This window comes from Scyliorhinus torazame, chromosome 13 (assembly GCF_047496885.1).
Source record: "Scyliorhinus torazame isolate Kashiwa2021f chromosome 13, sScyTor2.1, whole genome shotgun sequence".
Classification (NCBI taxonomy): Eukaryota; Metazoa; Chordata; class Chondrichthyes; order Carcharhiniformes; family Scyliorhinidae; genus Scyliorhinus; species Scyliorhinus torazame.
In genome coordinates this window covers 61,664,704-61,684,330 of record NC_092719.1, presented here as the reverse complement: position 1 = coordinate 61,684,330, position 19,627 = coordinate 61,664,704, and the positions used below count along the sequence as shown (strand labels likewise).

Genomic DNA, 19,627 nt, shown 5'->3' with positions numbered 1-19,627 from the left:
TGTTGTGAAAATGCTGGAGAGGTTAGCAAAACAAACCGTTACTTTTGTGTTATCTTGATTTATTATCTTAATATCCAGTCTGGCATTGCAGCTGAAGTTGAGACTGGCAATCTTAGATGCTGGCAATAGTCAGCAACATTAGTGCTAGTTTGACAAGCAGAATGTGCAGCAGAGTCAGGAGAGGACAATCTGGTACATTATTATGGCTGGACAAGGAAGGTATTTGTTACATTTGGCAGGAGACACTCTACCTTACACTGTACTTACCACTTTTTTGGGTGAAAAGGGGAAACATTTTCTTCTCTCACAATAGCTGAAAGTTTGACGATCTCATAAAAAGGGAAGAACACAAAAAAAAATGAAATGCATTAATTTTATTCTGGCATTTTATGGAGGATTTTATTTTTTTCCATTTATTTTAATTGGGCTATTTCCCTTGATGACATCCCATAACATACAAAAGATCTGGATTACTGAGCACAATTCTGTAATCAGTTTCTTTTGTTGGATTCTGTGGCACGAATATGAATTAAGTTCTGGAAAAAAAAGTTCAATGCGACGAGAAAGCACATTTCCCACTGGGCTGAGAGAAATTATATTTTGCTGATTTAAAAGAAAAAGGTTAATTCCCAAAAGCAAAGCAAGATGCAGAAACAGGAAATCTTAAATAAAAACTGAAAATACTGCAATTATGCAGCAGGCCAGGCAATATCGGTGGAGAGAGAGAAAAACGTTCACCCCAGTGATAGATCATCAACCTGAATTTTAGCTTTCATTATCTCTCCACAGATGCTGTCTGACCTGCTGAGTATTTCCAGAATTTTCTATTTGGTAATGACCAAAAGTCTTGCTAGATTTCTGGAGTCATAATTGCCAATATTTAATAATTCAAAACCACACATGTCATGGCTTCACTGTGTTGGTTGTGCTGTTGTGGGGAGGTGTATAGATTATGGCTTGACCATGGCTGAAAAAAGACATAATGTTGAAGCTTTCATTTTGCACTCATCAGGACAGTCACAAGAATATCAATGTCAAGGGGAACAACATTATACTGTTTGAGAAGAGACTCTGACTGGTAGAGGTGTTTCCATGCCCAAACAGAGTCCATTTAACAACCAAGTGGCACTTTCTTCTCATATTGCATAAAGGTGTTGTTTCCCCTGACATTGTCCTGATGCGAGAAAAATGAAAAGCTTCAACAAAATATCTTTGTTCAGCAATACCCAAGCTCTGTTGCGATGAATGTAGGAATTTCGGATATATTGTATTATATGTGTTTGGTGCAGTACAGGTTAAAAGCCTGGGTTAACGTGTGTATGACTGCTGCAGTAGTGTTTTTTTAAATCCTGGTTTGCAAGACAGCTAAGCTTTTTTGGCAGCAAGAGGTGCTATTAAAGCATCATAAAAACTTGGGCTAATGGATTTTGTTTAGATTGTAAGTTGATTCCCTGTGGAGTAGTTAATTAGATACATTGTGTGCATGTGGTAAGATAATGTAGTTAATGGGAGGAGCTAGAGTGTCAGACATTTTTCAGAAAAGCAGTTTGGTTTTAGAGTGAGATGTGAACAGACGTTCAGAACATAGAACATAGAACATAGAAAATACAGCACAGAACAGGCCCTTCGGCCCACGATGTTGTGCCGAACCTTTGTCCTAGATTAATCATAGATTATCATTGAATTTACAGTGCAGAAGGACGCCATTCGGCCCTTTGAGTCTGCACCGGCTCTTGGAAAGAGCCCCCTACCCAAACTCAACACCTCCACCCAACACCAAGGGCAATTTTGGACACTAAGGGCAATTTATCATGGCCAATCCACCTAACCTGCACATCTTTGGACTGTGGGAGGAAACCGGAGCACCCAGAGGAAACCCACGCAGACACGGGGAGGATGTGCAGACTCCACACAGACAGTGATCCAAGCCGGAATCGAACCTGGGACCCTGGAGCTGTGAAGCAATTGTGCTATCCACAATGCTACCGTGCTGCCCTTAAGAACAAATAAATCTACGCTATATCATTTTACCGTAATCCATGTACCTATCCAATAGCTGCTTGAAGGTCCCTAATGTTTCCGACTCAACTACTTACACAGGCAGTGCATTCCATGCCCCCACTACTCTCTGGGTAAAGAACCTACCTCTGATATCCCTCCTATATCTTCCACCTTTCACCTTAAATTTATGTCCCCTCATAATGGTTTGTTCCACCCGGGGAAAAAGTCTCTGACTGTCTACTCTATCTATTCCCCTGATCATCTTATAAACCCCTATCAAGTCGCCCCTCATCCTTCTCCGTTCTAATGAGAAAAGGCCTAGCACCCTCAACCTTTCCTCGTAAGACCTACTCTCCATTCCAGGCAACATCCTGGTAAATCTCCTTTGCACCTTTTCCAAAGCTTCCACATCCTTCCTAAAATGAGGCGACCAGAACTGTACACAGTACTCCAAATGTGGCCTTACCAAAGTTTTGTACAGCTGCATCATCACCTCACGGCTCTTAAATTCAATCCCTCTGTTAATGAACGCGAGCACACCATAGGCCTTCTTCACAGCTCTATCCACTTGAGTGGCAACTTTCAAAGTTAATAATAATAATCTTTATTATTGTCACAAGTAGGCTTACATTAACATTGCAATGAAGTTCCTGTGAAAATCCCCTCGTCGCCACATTCCGACACCTGTTCAGGTACACAGAGGGAGAATTCAGAATGTCCAATTCACCTAACAGCACATCTTCTGGGACTTGTGGGAGGAAACCGGAGCACCCGGAGGAACCCACGGAGACACGAGGAGAACGTGCAGACTCCGCACAGCCAGTGACCCAAGTGGGAATCGAACCTGAGACCCGGTGCGGTGAAGCAACAGTGCTAACCTCTGTGGTACCGTGCCACCCATAAGCACCTGTGTTTGATATAGTTCCATTAAAGACTGCCTGTAGAAAAATCAGCAGTTTCTTTCCAAACAGTTCAGAGAGTGAATGTTGTGGCTGGAAGGCAACCTGAAACAAACAGAGCACTTTCTAAAGAAATACAGTAAAATAGATCCTGCACTGTTCTGACAGGGCTGGGTGGCTTTCTTTAAAGCAGACTCAAAGTGGAGTTTCAAGACATCTCTGTACAGCAAGCATCCTTGAGTGCTAACTGTATTTAAAAGTGATTGGGTTCGGAGATGGTTCTGTTGTTTTAGTGGAAGTAAAGATAGCAGTTAAGGGTCATTGTGTCACTATATTGATTAGCATTGTTTATGGGGTAATGGTAAGCTATTTTCTTATGTGGTGTTAAAGATATTTTAATATTGTGCTGGAAATAAATTTGTTTTAATATACCATATCCTTATTTTGCATGAAATCACTCCTGGAGCAAGGTATCCTTTTCTCACAGTCTTACAAAATTAAAATAAAATATTGGGCTTTCTGTCCAGTATCCTAGCCACTTTTGGGGTCTTGTTGGGTCTTGTAATATTCTACTTCAAATGACATGATAAGCCTTTTAGTGTATGTTTATATGTCAGCAACATAATAATTGAAATATAACATCAGTGTTTAACAATCATCCAGTTTTCTGTAACCAAAAGGGAAAATGCTGGAAAATCTCAGCAGGTCTGGCAGCATCTGTAGGGAGAGAGAAACGCTAACATTTTGAGTCCAGATGACCCTTTGTCAAAGCTAAATGACATAGAAAGTGGGAGGTATTTATCCTGCAGGGTGTGTGAATGAAAGATGAGTCATAGCCACAGAAACCAAGGGAAAAGAATGCTAATGGCAGTCCCCAGAGAATAAAAGGTGAGAAAGGACAAACAGCAGAGAGTTTTCTGTGATGTTTATCAGACATAGAATGACATTGTGTGATTCATTCCTCATCTTTGAGATAATGCTCTGTTCTACTGTTTGATTGTACTTTGTCACCTAATATACTCAAAGAGCAAGATGTAAAGGAAGTTTGCAAGACTATTGTGTGTTAGCATTCATTAAGAAAACCAATGTACAAGTCCATTAGTGCTAATGGACTATTAACATCTAAAAACGTTAAAAAAGTAAATATCAACTATATTTAATTTTTTTTTTTTACTCAGTGTTAAAATAACAGTATGTAATACTTCTGCAGATAGACAATATAAGATTTCATGAAAACAGTCTGTACGATAGTGTGTAAAAAGTATATAGCAATATATTTGGTGTTAAACATTCAGAGCACAATAGATTCTGAAAATCACTATTCAACAAGACTACCAAACTGTACTTAATTACAAGATTTGAATTGGTACATGCCTCTTTAACATAAACTAGTCACTGTCAATAGGACACTGTAACTTCTTAAAACTTTTCAAATCGTAATTTTTAGAAACATATATAAAGAAAAACATAATTGTTAATTTCAGAACGATTACCAAAATCCGATTTGCTTACAAATTTTAATGATTATGAAGGATAAAATGAAGCTAAAATATGTTTTTTTAAAAAAGACTGCTTGTAGTAACACAAATCCTAGTAACATATTCCCAACCAAATTAGCGGACCCAATTTCACATTGGCATCAGTGGTGGCTTAATAAGAACAGTAGAAACTTTCAAATGCATTGTATTACCCTTGAAGTATACCACGGCAGTAAGGTGACAGCCAGGGCTATCTATTATGATATAGAGTGTTGATTTTACAATAAGTTTGACAGCCAGCAAAACATAAGGTTTTGTTTCCCCCATATTCGTTGCACATTGCTTTTTAAGGAGGGGGAAGGGGCAACGTAATACTTATTTCTCTTTAATTGCAATGATTTTCCCTTTGTTGGCAAAATGCGCTAACTAGTGACTAACTAGTGCCACTACTGCACTTTCAAAGATGCCAATTATTGCAACAGCCTGAAAGTATCACAAAGAAATTCCACTTTTATGAATGCTCATCGAAGTGAAGCGTACTTGGTCCCACCATCCCCATTGAAGTTGAGCATAAAAGGTTTGTTTCACAGCTAAATCTAATTTAAAAAAAATACAATTCTTTTAACATTACAAAAAAGGATTTGGCGCACTTCAGGTGGCAAAAATGTAATTTAGTGACAGTGAGAAGAATACAAAATCCAACAAACATTTAATCATTATGAGAACACAATTTTCATCCTCTCATTTTTCAAAGTAATTTGGATTTTTTTGGTACTAAACATGTTAAAGTTTCTGTTTTCCTGTATTCGGATGTACATATACATTAAGAAATGTAGTTAGTCCAGTTAAAAAAAAAAGGTTTTTCCAGTGAGTGATTTACAGTTACAGAGCAAATGTTTGTCACATTTATTCTGCCTTCGTTCTGCAAATCCACCCTATATATTTAGTTTGTTATTGAAACAATAATGTTCAAAATTTCCATACAAATGCAAAATAGTAAATAAACAAAGCAGTAACTTTCCACTCACCGTGGAAAAATTAAAAAGCAACTACCGTGTTGGCACAAAAAAGGTTTCAAAAGCACGTCACGTTTTTCAATATCGAAAGGCATATTGCAAAAAAGTCATTTTAGTATTTGCTGAGAATTTAAGGCCATTTTGTACTGAATTTAATCGAGCACATTACTCACAAAAGAGTGCATTTCTCTTCCAAAACTGTACATGCAGCTAGGGGCATGTGCTGTAAGATTTGAACAAGCGTGTTACAAATTAATGGGCAGCTTAATAAACAAGAGCCTGAGCACACGATCACATGTCTGTGCAGTTACTATTCTGGCACATTCACCTGATACATATAGGCTTGCACACCATTGGCATTGCGTAGTGCAGTGGTTCTCAAACTTTTCCAGGACTTTTTCCAGTCAAACAGTTCTCAGCTTGTTGCTCCCTAGAAGGTCATGGATCAGACTGTAAAACCTACTTTCTCAACATTTGTCATATTTTCCAGTCATTTCTCTGTTTTTCTTTCTTTTTTCATTTTCTGCTTTTTCCCCCTCCACTGTCACGTGAGGGAATGAAAAGGATGACCAATTGTGAGTCGGTTGGGAGACGATCATCCATTGGAGTTGCAATTGCAAGTATTGGGCAGTGATCATTAATAAGCAGTGGTGGATTAGGAATCAGGCCCATTTCCAAATCCCTGCTGGATCATGTGCCCCAGAGTTTGAGAATCACTGGTGTACTGGAACAGCTAGCACCCCCCTACCCCTCCCCCGCAATCTGAGTTCATCATCAACAAATAGAGGTGCAACAAACCAGCAAAATCACAATTATTTCAATATTTAAAACTGTTTGCAGGAAGTATATGTTAGTAAAAATGATTCCATTGTAAAAAGAATTAACATGTAAACATTCAAAGAAAAAGAACCGCACATTCTCAATTATTTACAGCTGATGAGGACTTCAACTTCAATTAGTTTCCAAACAAACTTTCACCATCCCCCTGTTCGCACTATTTTAAAAAAGCATCATTTTTTTTTTCAGAAATGTCCAGAATTGTCACTGTTCCAAAGGCAATGGTTCAGGGGGGCACAGACGTTCTCTTCCCTTCCCTCTTAGAAAAATCAGTTGTTTTCTTCACGCAACCTCTCCCTTGCATTTGCCTGACAAACGGTATCCTTGACATCATATGTTATCCGAAGCCCAGCAGACATTCTTGGATTCTTTCTGAGTGGCGAGCTGACAACATCCATGCGTCTCTGCAGTGCAACCTGATTAAAAACAACAGCTGGCTCGGCCACTCGAAATAGTTCAGGTCAACAGTGATACCTGGGAATGTTAGAATCACCCTCTGTTAAAGCTGTGTCTGGAAAGGGTAACCTGGAGGGGTATATGGAGGTGGAGCAGGAGAAGGCTTGATTCCTCTTGATTTCATATATGAGAGAAACTGCTCTGGAACCTCAGCTAAGACATCCTTCGCAAGTCGAGCCATGCTCAGTACATGGTTTCCAGTTCTGTCAACGTAGTCTCGGAAAGGCACAAACTGAAAAAAAATGTTTCATTCCAAACAATTGTAATTGTAAAATACTGAGGAACGGCACAAGCTTACTGAAAAACAATGTTAAGAGCTAAGGAAGTTAATTACTGTTTATTTGACAAGCACTTTTTCCTATGATCGATATCTGAAAAGTCCAGAACATTCCAGTTAGAAAAATAAAAGGATTATTTCCTTCTCCCAGAAGGTGGTTACACCAAAAACAAAAATTCTTGAAACACCAAATTGTGTATGAATATTTTGATCGAAAAACATTTTATCCAGCAGTCAAGTCCTGACAGTATTATTTATCACTCCACATAATTTACTCTTAACAATTGCACAAATAAATAGCCAATCTAAATTCAATTATCATTGTACAGATGCAACACCATCATGACAGAAGTTCATCGCAAAGCATCTACAACTGATTTTCTTAGCGACAAGGTTTAAAAACATGCAATAAAACTAGTGAACTTAGGAACTTAACTAGGTAAAATTGGACACTGAAGGGTCTGATTTAACGTGCAGAGTGTGCACTTTCTCATTCAGCATCATGTGCCATTTTGATAGGCCATTGCCTGTGTAAATAACTGGTCTAATGCTTATCCCACCTTTCAGATATTGGATTGTGACTGACTGTGGAATGTGCTATGCAAGCTACAAATGGCAGCCTGACCCTGTCTGTAAACAGATATGTAAAAAATATACTCCTGGTTCGACTCTATACTATGGGCTGCTGGCAGCTATTGCTAACCTCCCCCATCCCAATCTGTATCCATTCACCCGGGCTGAACCGGTTACAGAGACCTCGCTGATTAATCTTAACCCTCTTTGCAACCAATGCACCCTCTATTGGGGCACAACTGGCATCCCAAGTCGTATGCTGCTAAGGCACAAGGGCCAATTTCAGGAGATCCCTTTGTTCGCATCTTCTTCAGCATGCAGTTCATAATTGATGTTGGGCTTGGTAGGAAAAGCAATGTCTTGGGCATGTTGCTTCAATTTGGAACCCAGCACAAGTTGAATTGGTCAATGACCAATCATTAACTGGAAAGAAGTGACCTGTGAGTTATGTGCTGAATTTAACTTGAAGTGGAATTCATCATCATGGTTGAGTATGACAAATCCTCATATAGTATCGTGACAAACCGCATAAATTACAGCTTTTAAAAAATGCCCCTCTACATACTGTCCTACTGTTGTGCCCAGTGTTTTTCCATTGACTTTCAACAATCTTCCTAGGTACCATGGACCATCAGGTCACATGGTTAAAAGTTCAGCATAAACCCTGATAAAGTTCTGGAGTGGTCTATGTGGTAGATTTATGGAAATTGTGTTTCACATTATAAGCATTTCTACATATGTGACTACATGTAAAATAAGTTCTTCATTGGTTGTAAAGTGCTTTGGGAAACCTAACTCGCAGATAATTTTCAGGTCTTGCTCCATCGCTGCATCTGCATCACTCATGCAATGTAATCTTGAAATGTAAATACCCAAATTTAACTGGAGGCAAGCTCTACGCTATATTAATGGCGCCAAGAATTTCCTTCAGGCCAGAGCTGTGCGGCAGCAAAGGCAAATGACAGCTTCTGGGCCAGAAGCACCGGCTTCAAGTCCTACTTCAGGACTTGATGGCCAGGGAAGGTGCATTCAGAACGTGGATGATGAGGCCTGTAAGCCCCTTCCAATATGCCTGATGGCAGATGATAAGGGTGCAAGAGTTTCCTGGACAGCTTTATTGCAGAAAGCATCAGCAAATCACTGCAGTACTTTGCCAAGCACAATTGTGGACCAATCCAGTGAAAATCCATGGTCAACAACACGCTCATGATACCTGAAGGAGGAGTTGCAGCGAAAACTGCAACATCAGAGCAAGGTGAGGATGCCATTGCCAGCGCCTATGAAGGTGACCATGAACTAGGAAGTGGGCCTGACCCCTTCCAGCTGGAAGTATTTGGAAAATGGTTCAGTTGACTTCCGGTTGCGGCTATGCGGAGCTAAGCCGGACGTTCGGCAGCTCACGCTTGGAACGGACTTTTGGGCTCTTTTCAGGGCCCCCAACGGAATATTTTCGACATTTCCCGGCGTGGGAAGAAGACTGCAACATTCCCCCGACAGTGTATGGCTTGGACCAGGAGCGGGGCGACTAAAAATGTGGTGGTGAAGCCAAGGAAAGTGCGAGGGAAGAAGAGCTAGATGGCGGCGGGCGGGGACCAGGCAGCGTGGATGCAGTGGGCGCAGGAGCAGCAGGAGGTTATCCAGCGCTGCTTCAGGGAGCTCAAGGCGGACCTGCTGGAACCGATGAAGGCTTCTATTGATAAGTTGCTGGAGACCTAGTCGGCCCAGGGGGTGGCGATCTGCAAGGTCCGTCAAAAGATCTCAGATAACGAGGACGAGATCTTGGGTCTAGCGGTAAAGGTGGAGGCGCACGAGGCCCTCCACAAGAAATGGCAGGAACAGTTTGAGGAGATGGAGAATCGGTCGAGGCAGAAGAATCTGCGGATCCTGGGCCTCCCGGAGGGGCTGGAGGGGTCGGACCTGGGGACCTATGTGGTCACCATGTTAAACTCGCTGATGGGAGCGGGGTCCTTCCAGGGGCCCCTGGAGCTGGAAAGGGCCCATAGAGTGCTGGCAAGGAGGCCCAAGGCTAACGAGCCGCCGTGGGCGGTGCTGGTGCGGTTTCATCGATTCGCTGATCGGCAGTGCGTACTCAGGTGGGCCAAGAAAGAGAGGAGCTGCAGGTGGGAGAACGCGGAGGTTCAAATATATCAGGACTGGAGCGCGGAGGTGGCGAAGAAGAGGGCCGGGTACAACCGGGCGAAGGCGGTGCTGCACAGGAAGGGGGTGAAGTTTGGCATGCTGCAGCCGGCACGTCTGTGGGTCACCTACAAGGACCGGCACCATTATTTTGAGTCCCCGGAGGAGGTGTGGGCCTTTGTTCAGGCCGAGAAGCTGGACACAAACTGAGGGTCGGGATGGGGGGTCGGGCGTGGGGACGGTCGGGGATTGTTGTTGTTGTGTTACATTTTGAGGGGGGGTTCTTTGTTCTTGTTTATTTTTGGTTCGGTGTGGGTGGTTAGGATGGGTTGGGCACTGTTTTGGTTGGGTCTGTCGGGTGGGCTCTTGGAGGGGGGCAAGTAAACGGAGTAGGGGGTGGATGGCCGGTAGGGGGGATGGGGCCCCGCGGGGGAGGGTGTGGCCCGAGTCGGGGGTGAGTGGACTGGGCCTGTAAAAGGAGCTGCGCCAGAGGAGGTGGGGCCGGGTAGGTGGAAAGCGCAGGCTTTTTCCCGCGCTGAAGGCTGGAGGAGGCGGAGCCGGGGTGGGGAAGCGTGGTTTTTTTCCCCGCGCTTGGGATGGAAGGGGGAGGCGGAGAGCCTGGTTGGGTAATGGAGGGGGAGGGGAAGTCCCATAATGGGAGGAGTCGAAGGAGAGGCAGGAGCAGCCGGGGTCAGCAGGAGTCAGCTGACTTGCGGGAGTGCAATGGGGGAGTGGGGAACGGGCCGGGCCTGGGGTGCGAGCGCATGGCTGGCCGAGGGGGGGTTATGGCTAGTCGGTGGGGGTGGGGGGTGGGTAGCCCCCTGATCCAGCTGATAACCTGGAAAGTAAGGGGTCTGAACGGGCTGGTTAAGCGAGCCAGGGTGTTCGCGCATCTGAAGGGGCTGAAGGCGGATGTGGTCATGCTCCAGGAGACTCACCTGAAGGTGGCAGACCAGGTAAGATTGAGGAAGGGGTGGGTGGGCCAGGTGTTTCATTCGGGACTGGATGCCAAAAATCGGGGGGGGGTGGCGATCTTGGTGGGAAAGAGGGTGTCGTTCGAGGCGTCGATATTGTGACAGACAATGGTGCCAGGTACGTAATGGTAAGTGGTAAGCTGCAAGGGGTGAGGGTGGTGCTGGTCAACGTGTACGCCTCGAACTGGGACAGTGCGGGTTTTATGTGGCGCATATTGGGTCGGATCCCGGACTTGGAAGTGGGGGGCCTGATAATGGGGGGGGGAGACTTTAACATGGTGTTGGATCCGGCACTGGATCACTCCAGGTCTAGGACGGGTAGGAGGCCGACGGCGGCGAAAGTGCTGAGGGGGTTTATGGACCAGATGGAAGGGGTGGGCCCTTGGAGATTTGCAAGGCCGGGGGCTAGGGAATTTTCATTCTTCTCGCACGTTCATAAGGCCTATTCCCGGATCGACTATTTTGTTATGAGCAGGGCGCTGATAGCGAGAGTAGAGGATACTGAGTACTCAGCGATAGCCATTTCGGATCACACCCCGCATTGGGTAGACCTAGAGCTGGGGCAGGAGAGGGACCAGCGCCCGTTGTGACGCTTGGAGGTGGGGCTGTTGGCGGACGAGGAGGTGAGCGAGCGAGTCCGATGAAGCATAGAGAGATACCTAGAGGCCAACGATAACGGGGAGGCCGAGTGGGGATGGTCTGGGAGGCGCTGAAGGCAGTGGTTAAGGGAGAGCTGATCTCCATTAGGGCCCCCAGGAAAGGAGAGAGCAGAGGGAGAGGGAAAGGCTTGTGGGGGAGATGGTGAGGGTAGACAGGAGGTATGTGGAGGTGTCGGAGGAGGGACTGTTGAGGGAGAGACGTAGTCTCCAGGCCGAATTCAACCTGTTGACCACCAGGAAGGCGGAGGCGCAGTGGAGAAAGGCCCAGGGTGCGATTTATGAATATGGGGAAAAGGCAAGTCGGATGCTGGCGCACCAGCTTCGGAAGCGGGACGCAGCTAGGGAGATCGGGGGAGTTAAGGATTGGGGAGGGAGTGTGGTGTGGAGTGGGGTTGGCATCAATGGGGTCTTCAGGGACTTTTATGAGGAACTGTATCGGTCCGAGCCCCCACTGGAGGAGGGAGGGATGGGCCGCTTTCTGGACCAACTGAGGTTCCCGAAGGTGGAGGAGGGACTGGTGGCAGGATTAGGGGCCCCGATTGGGCTGGAGGAGCTGGCCAAAGGAATAGGGAGCATGAAGGCGGGGAAGGCACCGGGGCCGGACGGTTTCCCGTTCGAATTTTACAAGAGATATGTGGACCTGTTGGGCCCGTTGCTGGTTAGAACTTTCAATGAGGCAAGGGAGGATGGGGCTTTGCCCCTGACGATGTCCCAGGCACTGATCTCCTTGATCCTGAAGCAGGACAAGGATCCCCTGCAGTGTGGGTCTTACAGGCCGATTTTGTTGTTAAATGTAGATGCCAAGGTGCTGGCGAAGGTCCTAGCCACGAGAATTGAGGATTGGGTGCCGCAGGTCATCCACGATGACCAGACGGGGTTCGTGAAGGGGAGGCAGTTGAACGCGAATGTGCTGAGGCTCCTGAACGTTATTATGATGCCGGCGAGGGAGGGGGAGGCGGAGATAGTGGCGGCGATGGACGCTGAGAAGGCCTTCGATAGGGTAGAGTGGGGGTACTTTTGGGAGGTGCTGAAGAGGTTCGGGTTTGGGGAGGGGTTCGTCAGGTGGGTTAGGCTGTTGTACGAGGTCCCGATGGCGAGTGTGGCCACGAGCAAGAGGAGGTCTGAGTACTTTTGGTTGCATCGAGGGACGAGGCAGGGGTGTCCCCTGTTCCCCCTGCTCTTCGCACTGGTGATTGAACCCCTGGCTATGGCACTGAGGGTGTCGAGGAACTGGAGGGGGCTGGTGCGGGGTGGGGAGGAGCATAGGGTGTCGCTCTATGCGGACGACTTGCTGCTATATGTGGCGGACCCGGTGGGGGGAATGCCGGAGGTAATGAAGATCCTCAGGGAGTTCGGGGATTTCTCAGGGTACAAGCTCAACATGGGGAAGAGCGAGTTGTTAGTGGTTCACCCAGGGAGAGGGGGATTGGCAAGCTCCCACTAAAAAGGGCAGAGAGGAGCTTCAGGTATTTGGGGGTTCAGGTGGCCAGGGGGCCCTGCATAGACTTAATTTCCCAAGGCTAGTGGAGCAAATGGAGGAGGAGTTTAAGAGGTGGGATGCGTTGCCGCTGTCCCTGGCGGGTAGGGTGCAGTCAGTCAAGATGACGGTGCTCCAAAGGTTTTTGTTCCTGTTCCAGTGCCTCCCCATTCTTATCCCGAAGGTCTTCTTTAGGCGGGTCAACAGGAGCATAACGGGGTTTGTTGGCCGCGAGGGACTCCGAGGGTGAGAAGGGTGTTCCTGGAGCGGAGTAGGGATGGGGGGGGGGCTGGCGCTGCCCAACCTCTGCGGGTAGTATTGGGCCGCCAATGCGGCGATGGTGCGCAAGTGGGTGATGGAGGGGGAGGGGACGGCATGGAAGAGGCTGGAGATGGCGTCTTGTGAGGGTACGAGTCTGGAGGCGCTGGCAACGGCGCCACTGCCACTCCCTCCTATGAGGCATACCACGAGCCTGGTGGTGGCGGCTACCCTCAAAATTTGGGGTCAATGGAGGCGGCACAGGGGGGAAGTAGGGGCCTCGGTGTGGACCCCGATACGGTGTGAACCACCGGTTTGTCCCAGGGAGAATAAATGGAGGGTTTTCGGGGTGGCATAGGGCAGGGATAAGAAGGTTTGGGGACCTGTTTGTGGATGAGAAGTTCGCGAGCCTGGGTGAGCTGGAGGAGAAGTACGGGCTCCCCCCGGGAAACACCTTTAGGTATCTACAGGTAAGGGCATTTGCCAGGCGGTAGTGGTGGAATTCCCGCTGCTGCCGCCACGCACGGTACAGGACAGGGTGCTCTCGGGGGGGTGGGTTGGAGATGGGAAGATCTCGGCAACGTACCAGGTGATGCAGGAGGAGGAGGAGGCCTCAGTGGAGGAGCTGAAAGGTAAGTGGGAGGAGGAGTTGGGGGAGGAGATCGAGGAGGGGACGTGGGCAGATGCCCTAGGGAGGGTGAACTCTTCCTCTTTGAGCGCGAGGCTCAGCCTCATACAGTTTAAGGTGCTATACAGGGCACACATGACCGGGACAAGGATGAGCCGGTTTTTTGGGGGTGAGGACAGGTATGTTAGGTGCTCAGGGAGCCCAGCAAACAACACCCATATGTTCTGGGCATGCCCAGCGCTGGAGGAATTTTGGAAGGGCATAGCGAGGACGGTGTCGAGGGTGGTAGGATCCAGGGTCAAACCGGGCTGGGGGCTCACAATATTTGGGGTTGCAGAGGAGCCGGGAGTGCAGGAGGCGAAAGAGGCCTGTATTCTGGCCTTTGCGTCCCTGGTAGCCCGGCGAAGGATTCTTCTTCAGTGGAAAGATGCGAGGCCCCCAAGCGTGGAATCCTGGATCAACGATCTGGCGGGATTTATTAAATTGGAGAGGGTGAAATTTGCCTTAAGGGGATCGGTGCAAGGGTTTTTCAGGTGGTGGCAACTGTTCTTGGACTTCATGGCAGAACGGTAGACAATGGTCAGCAGCAGCAGCAGCCCGGGGGGGGGGGGGGGTTCTATTTTATTTTTGTTTGTCTATACTGGGGGATCTGAGCGGGTGTATATATTTGCTGTGTTTGCTATGTGTTTCGGCGGGTGTTAATTTATTCTTTATGTATAGGGGGGAGGGGGGCACTGGGTTGTTTTGTTTTGTTTGATATTTAATTCTGTTGGGTTCCTTTTACATTTTGTTGTTGATATTTTGTGAAAACTTTAATAAAATTATTTTTTTTTAAAAAGAAAATGTTTCAGTTTAATTTCCACTGTTGCAGAACAGAAGCCACTGAGATTCTCTATTGTAAAACAGCGGATTACATTTTATTCTCGCTTGTCGGAGAGCATTGACCAAGCTTGCCACTTTGCAAAGATTGTGGGCTTTCTCACCGTGCAAATCTCTCATGCATCGAAAGAAATCATACAGTCCACTCTCACGTCTGTTGCACCATTATTAAACCCATTTCCAGTTCAGAACCAGTTCCAGAAAAACTTCCACCGCAATGCACCTCCCATTCAAGAGGTGCAGGCTAGTTTATGTGGTGCTCGCCTCTCACAATTTAAGGCTAACTGCTGGAGCAGAGTAATGCTGGGCACAGTATTGCTGGCACACACGAAAACAAACTCAATTAGCCGGCAGCTCAAAGTTATTGTGCTGCCTGCAACAAAGGAATGGGTGTGTGCTAATATGGCATCACAATCCCTGTAATATTTGTGGGAATTATCAAATTTAGTCCTACATGTTCTTCATGGTCTTACTATCTCTGTCATGTTATATATATTGGGAACTGAGGTTGGCTGGGTGCTTAGTTCATTGGAGTCCAGTCCCACATGAAGCATGAATGCATGTTCCAAAATGACTGAAGATAATTACTCAGGCGTTGTTTTCACAGGGAACTACACGTGCAGCCCTGGAATTCCCTCCCTTAACCTCTCTGCCTCACTACCTCCCTTTGGTACGTTGTTTGACCCAATGAACCTACTCGTTAAATATGGAACCTACTCGTTATCTCAATCCTAGTTATCTATTCTTACTCAATATGTCTTAATATGATGTAAGTATCCTTCCAGTTTATTTCCTTTGTTCCCATTTATTTCATGTTACTTTATAATTTTTGTCCGTGGAACCAAAATCGGAATGTGCCTTTAAACTGAAGACTCAAGGTCTGCTTGTCAGAACACTGTGTTCCCAGGTTTGGTCTTTAACCAGATTCCTCGGCACCAAATGGATATTAGAAACTAGGTTTGGAGGAAGTTGGATCGGTTGGTTAACTGGCAACTGGTGGGCTGGCCAGGGTCAGTGTTCTGCCTGACAACAGTCAGTTATTGTTTCCTGTGTGATGCTTTCTGAGAGAATGGTGCAGAAACATTTAGACCTTGGAAATGAAAGGAACTCCGTCTCTCTCTCCTGCCTGCTGAAGTAAAAGAACTGATTTATTGTTCTGAAAGCAGTGAGTGCCTGGCTCATTGTTTGCTGTGAACTTGGAATGATGCGGAATCTGCAGAGAAAGTAGACAACTTTACCAGAGAAAACCGTCTCAAGCCTAGGATGAAGAATTATAAAAACAAAAGCTGAACTTCAGAAAACACGAACTAGAAGTCATTCCAGTGCATCAAAGATCTTTATCCTTTTATTTTATTAATATTTTCCTTCCTTCGCAACCACCTTTTTCCCTCTGTGTTGTTTGTCTGTGTGTGGGGGTAGTGAGGAAGGGGAGGGTTGGGAAAGGGTATTAGATAGTCAGTTCTGTCCATTTAATCACAATACTGTGCATAATAAAAGGTTAGTTTTGTTTCAAACCTGGTGACTGCGGTTTATTGGGATCAGCCAAGGACCTTGGGTATTTTTAATTAAATCTTATTTCACCCGTGTTGTGACTCCATTCGTGACTCCAGATACGGAAGCAGTCCATGTCCAAATGCAGCAAGACCTGGACAATGTCTAAGCTTGGGCTGAGAAGTGGCAATTAACAAACCAGGCAATGACCATCTCCAACAAGAGACAATCTAACCATTGTCCATTGACATTCACATTACCATCACTGAATCTCCCACTATCAACATCCTGGGGGTTACCATTGACCAGAAACTGAACTGGACTAGCCACATTAATACTGTGGTCACAATCAGAAGCCAGGAATCCTGCTGCGAGTGACTCACCCCCTGACTCCCCAAAGCCTGTCCAACATCAACCAGGCACAAGTCAGGAGTGTGATTGAATGTTCTCCACTTGCCTGGATGAGTGCAGCTCCAACAACACTCAATAAATTTTACACAATCCAGCACAAAGCAGCCAGCTTGATTGGCATCCCTTCCACAAGCATTCACTCTGTCCACCACCAACCCACGGTAGCAGCAGCATGTATCATCTACAAGATGCTCTGATGGAACTCACCAAGGCTCCATCAACAGCACCTTCCAAACCCGTGAGCAACTACCATCTAAAAGGACAAGGGCAGCAGATATCTGGGAACTCCACCCCTGGAACTTCCCCTCCAAGTCATTCATCATCCTGACTTGAAAATTTATCGGCATTACTGCGCCACCACTGGGCCAGAATCCTGGAACTCCCTCCCTGAAAACACTGTGGGTGGACCTACACTACACTGACTGCAGCGGTTCAAGAAGTCAACTCACCACTACTTTCTCAAGGGTAATTAGAGCTGGACAATGAATACTGGTCAAGCCAGTGAAGCCCACATCCTGTAAGTGAATTTTTTAAAAATGTAGATGTATATGGAAGACATTGCAAGATTTGGGAGATGAAATCTTTTGGAGATAAAGTTGAAATTTGCAAAGACGTAGGGAGTCACAGCTGTGTTTTTTGAGGAGGGGGATAAATGATGGTGATTCTGGAAAGGAAAGCATGCCCAAGAGATGGAACTATTTACAATGCCAACTGGCATCTAGAGCAGGAAGGGAAGTTGGGTGATCACCAATTTACTGGGAATCACTCCATAAAAATCAAGTCAAAATGATACAAAATACAGACAATTTCATCGACAGACTTGAGTTCTAAATTCTAAAATTATTTTTTAGAACTGTGTTTTGAATAACATGTTCATGTTCTGTTGAAAACAGAAATGGAAAATCTAAATCATGCCACGAACGGTCTCTTGAGTGATTTATACACGGGTTAGCATCACGACAGCCATATTATAAAATATCCTTGAAGTATTGCCGAGGGATTGATTTGTTGGTATCAGCTTTATGTTGTGTGGATTTTTCAATGAAATGCTTAATAATCTTACCCAAATCTTTTTCTTGTCTCTTGTTAATAAATGCTCCTTTGTCATGTACAACGTTGATATTTCCAGTACCACTGTGAAATCCCTGCATTTATCTACATTAAAATCCATGTAATTTCCAACCCATCTGTCGAATTGGGCCCGTCTCGGAACGCTGTTAATCTTTCTTTTTATTTAGCAGCAGGCCACTTGAAGGGCTCAGGCCTAATATTGACGGCTATTGCTCTAAAACTAATGTTATTCCAATTAAGGGACAATTTCTGCTGCATCTGTAAGTGAATTCATTGAATATTGATACCACAATACTCTCTTAATTCAGTGAAGAGTGACGTTTCTCATTTGGAAGAATTGAAATACTGGCCCATTAATAATTGCTTATCAAATGAAAATGCAGTTCATTACAAGGGGAATTTTTGGACAGGATTCTATATGATCCTATTATAATGAAATATTGAGTAATAAATTACACCAAGAATAAAACAAAAGGGCGGATTTCAATGGAACTATTTCTAAGTTTATTTGTGGTGGGTTTTTCAGAGGTTCCCACTGACTCTGCCGCTATTCAGTGACAATTAGGACACAATCTTCCCAAAAGGGAACAAAGTCCCTGAGTGAGCACGTTTAGCCACGTGTTTACCAGCATTCGTGGTACCAAGAAGCACATGGGTATCCAACGAAACTCATGTTGAATAAGGAGCCTGAATGGGGAATGCGCAGCTAAGGCCGCACTTAGCCTCGTTTTTTACAATGGGGAACTCCGCTCGCCGGAACTCCCCGTCGTAGCGAGAGATCGGGACCCGTTTTTTAAATGGCATTCCGATCCCCGAGGCTCCCAAAAGAATCTGCGACCCCCGCCGCAAATGAGGACACCCAGTTATGGAGTAATGAGGGGCCCCCCCTTTTCAGGTGCCCCAACCCCATTTTCACCTGCCCCCACTTTCAGAACCCATCCTTCAGCCCCCCCTTCAAACCTCCCTCTTCCCCCTTTCATGAGCATGGCCACCCTCAGGTCCCGTCCCTTGGCAGTGCCACCCTGGCACCAGGGCACATGGCACTTCCACCCTGGCAGTGCCCCTGAAAGCCAGTGCAGTGCCAAGGTACCAGTCTGGCATTGCCAAGGTTTGTGTGGTCCAGGGCTAAATGGCTGGGGTGACGGTTAGTTCCTGAGAGGCCATTAGATTAAACTAACATCTCGCTAATGAGATGCAGATTGCCCTTAATTGGTGTCATTTGGCGTCTGGGCGGCATTTGGAACTCACCAATGGAAGTGGGCCGGTTAGATCGTGAACCGGTTCGCACCCGGCGCGGATCAAGATTTTGGTCTCACGTGCGATTTAACCGGCATGCCCGGATCTGCGCTGGGCGCAATGCGGCTGTTAAACTACGCCCTCAGTATCTTGTGGATATTTAGTCAGGTTGTGTCTTAGTTTCAGGCAAATTGGCTTACCCTTACCCCCTCCGCTACCCTGCTCCATCCAAATCATCCAGTCTCTAGATGTTGTCCTGGCCTTGTGAATGTTGCACTTATGCCATAATTGGGCCTGCTGGGATCATTTAACATTGACTCCAGTAACTTTTATGGGTCAGGGAAAGATTATATATCTCTAAAAAAGAGATTGGTTTGAATTCGTCAGGGGATTAGACCACAATCCTTAGCTCGAGTACTCTTCCCACCCCAAGACTATTGGTGGGAAAGGTTGGGTCCCATGCCAACTTGACGGCCATAGTCTCTGAAGTTTTGGGACATTTACTTTGGTTTCTTCTTAACAGCAGGAATACCACACAGAGTCGGCAATGTAAATGGAATGAGTCCATCCCAGACAATGGACTGCAAGAGCAATTGCACTGCTCAGTGACACCCATTTCAGAGTGGAGGCCCATGAACTATTCATCTCTTCAAAATATCAGTGAGTCACAGTCAGGGAAAAATAAGCTTAGAAAACTGAAGGAGGGGGAGAATTTGTTTTTAGTAAAATATCAAATATTATGCGCTATTGTTGACTCTATTATGTTTGTACAATGAAAAAAAATGCATATAATTGTGTATTTAGTGAGAAAATGAAGAATTATTGTCGTGGCTTTCAAACAAAAACTGATGCTTTTACATTTGCATTATT

General features: G+C 45.9%; 1 protein-coding gene and 1 long non-coding RNA gene across 3 annotated transcripts in view; both read right to left on the bottom strand.

Annotated features, from left to right (window-relative positions):
- LOC140388061 (uncharacterized) overlaps positions 1–3,965 on the bottom strand; it is a 154,527-nt gene extending 150,562 nt beyond the window's left edge. Inside the window, exon 1 of the long non-coding RNA XR_011934075.1 lies at positions 268–3,965. This is a non-coding gene — a long non-coding RNA (uncharacterized lncRNA). The remainder of the gene's footprint in view (positions 1–267) is intronic.
- A 75-nt stretch (positions 3,966–4,040) lies between these two features.
- LOC140388059 (copine-8) overlaps positions 4,041–19,627 on the bottom strand; it is a 544,832-nt gene continuing 529,245 nt past the window's right edge. Inside the window, exon 20 of one of the 2 annotated variants that reach the window (XM_072471659.1) lies at positions 4,041–6,919. In XM_072471659.1, the coding sequence (XP_072327760.1) occupies positions 6,731–6,919 (189 nt within the window). In that variant the 3' untranslated portion in view covers positions 4,041–6,730. The remainder of the gene's footprint in view (positions 6,920–19,627) is intronic. The other variant, XR_011934073.1, reaches the window with a different exon arrangement.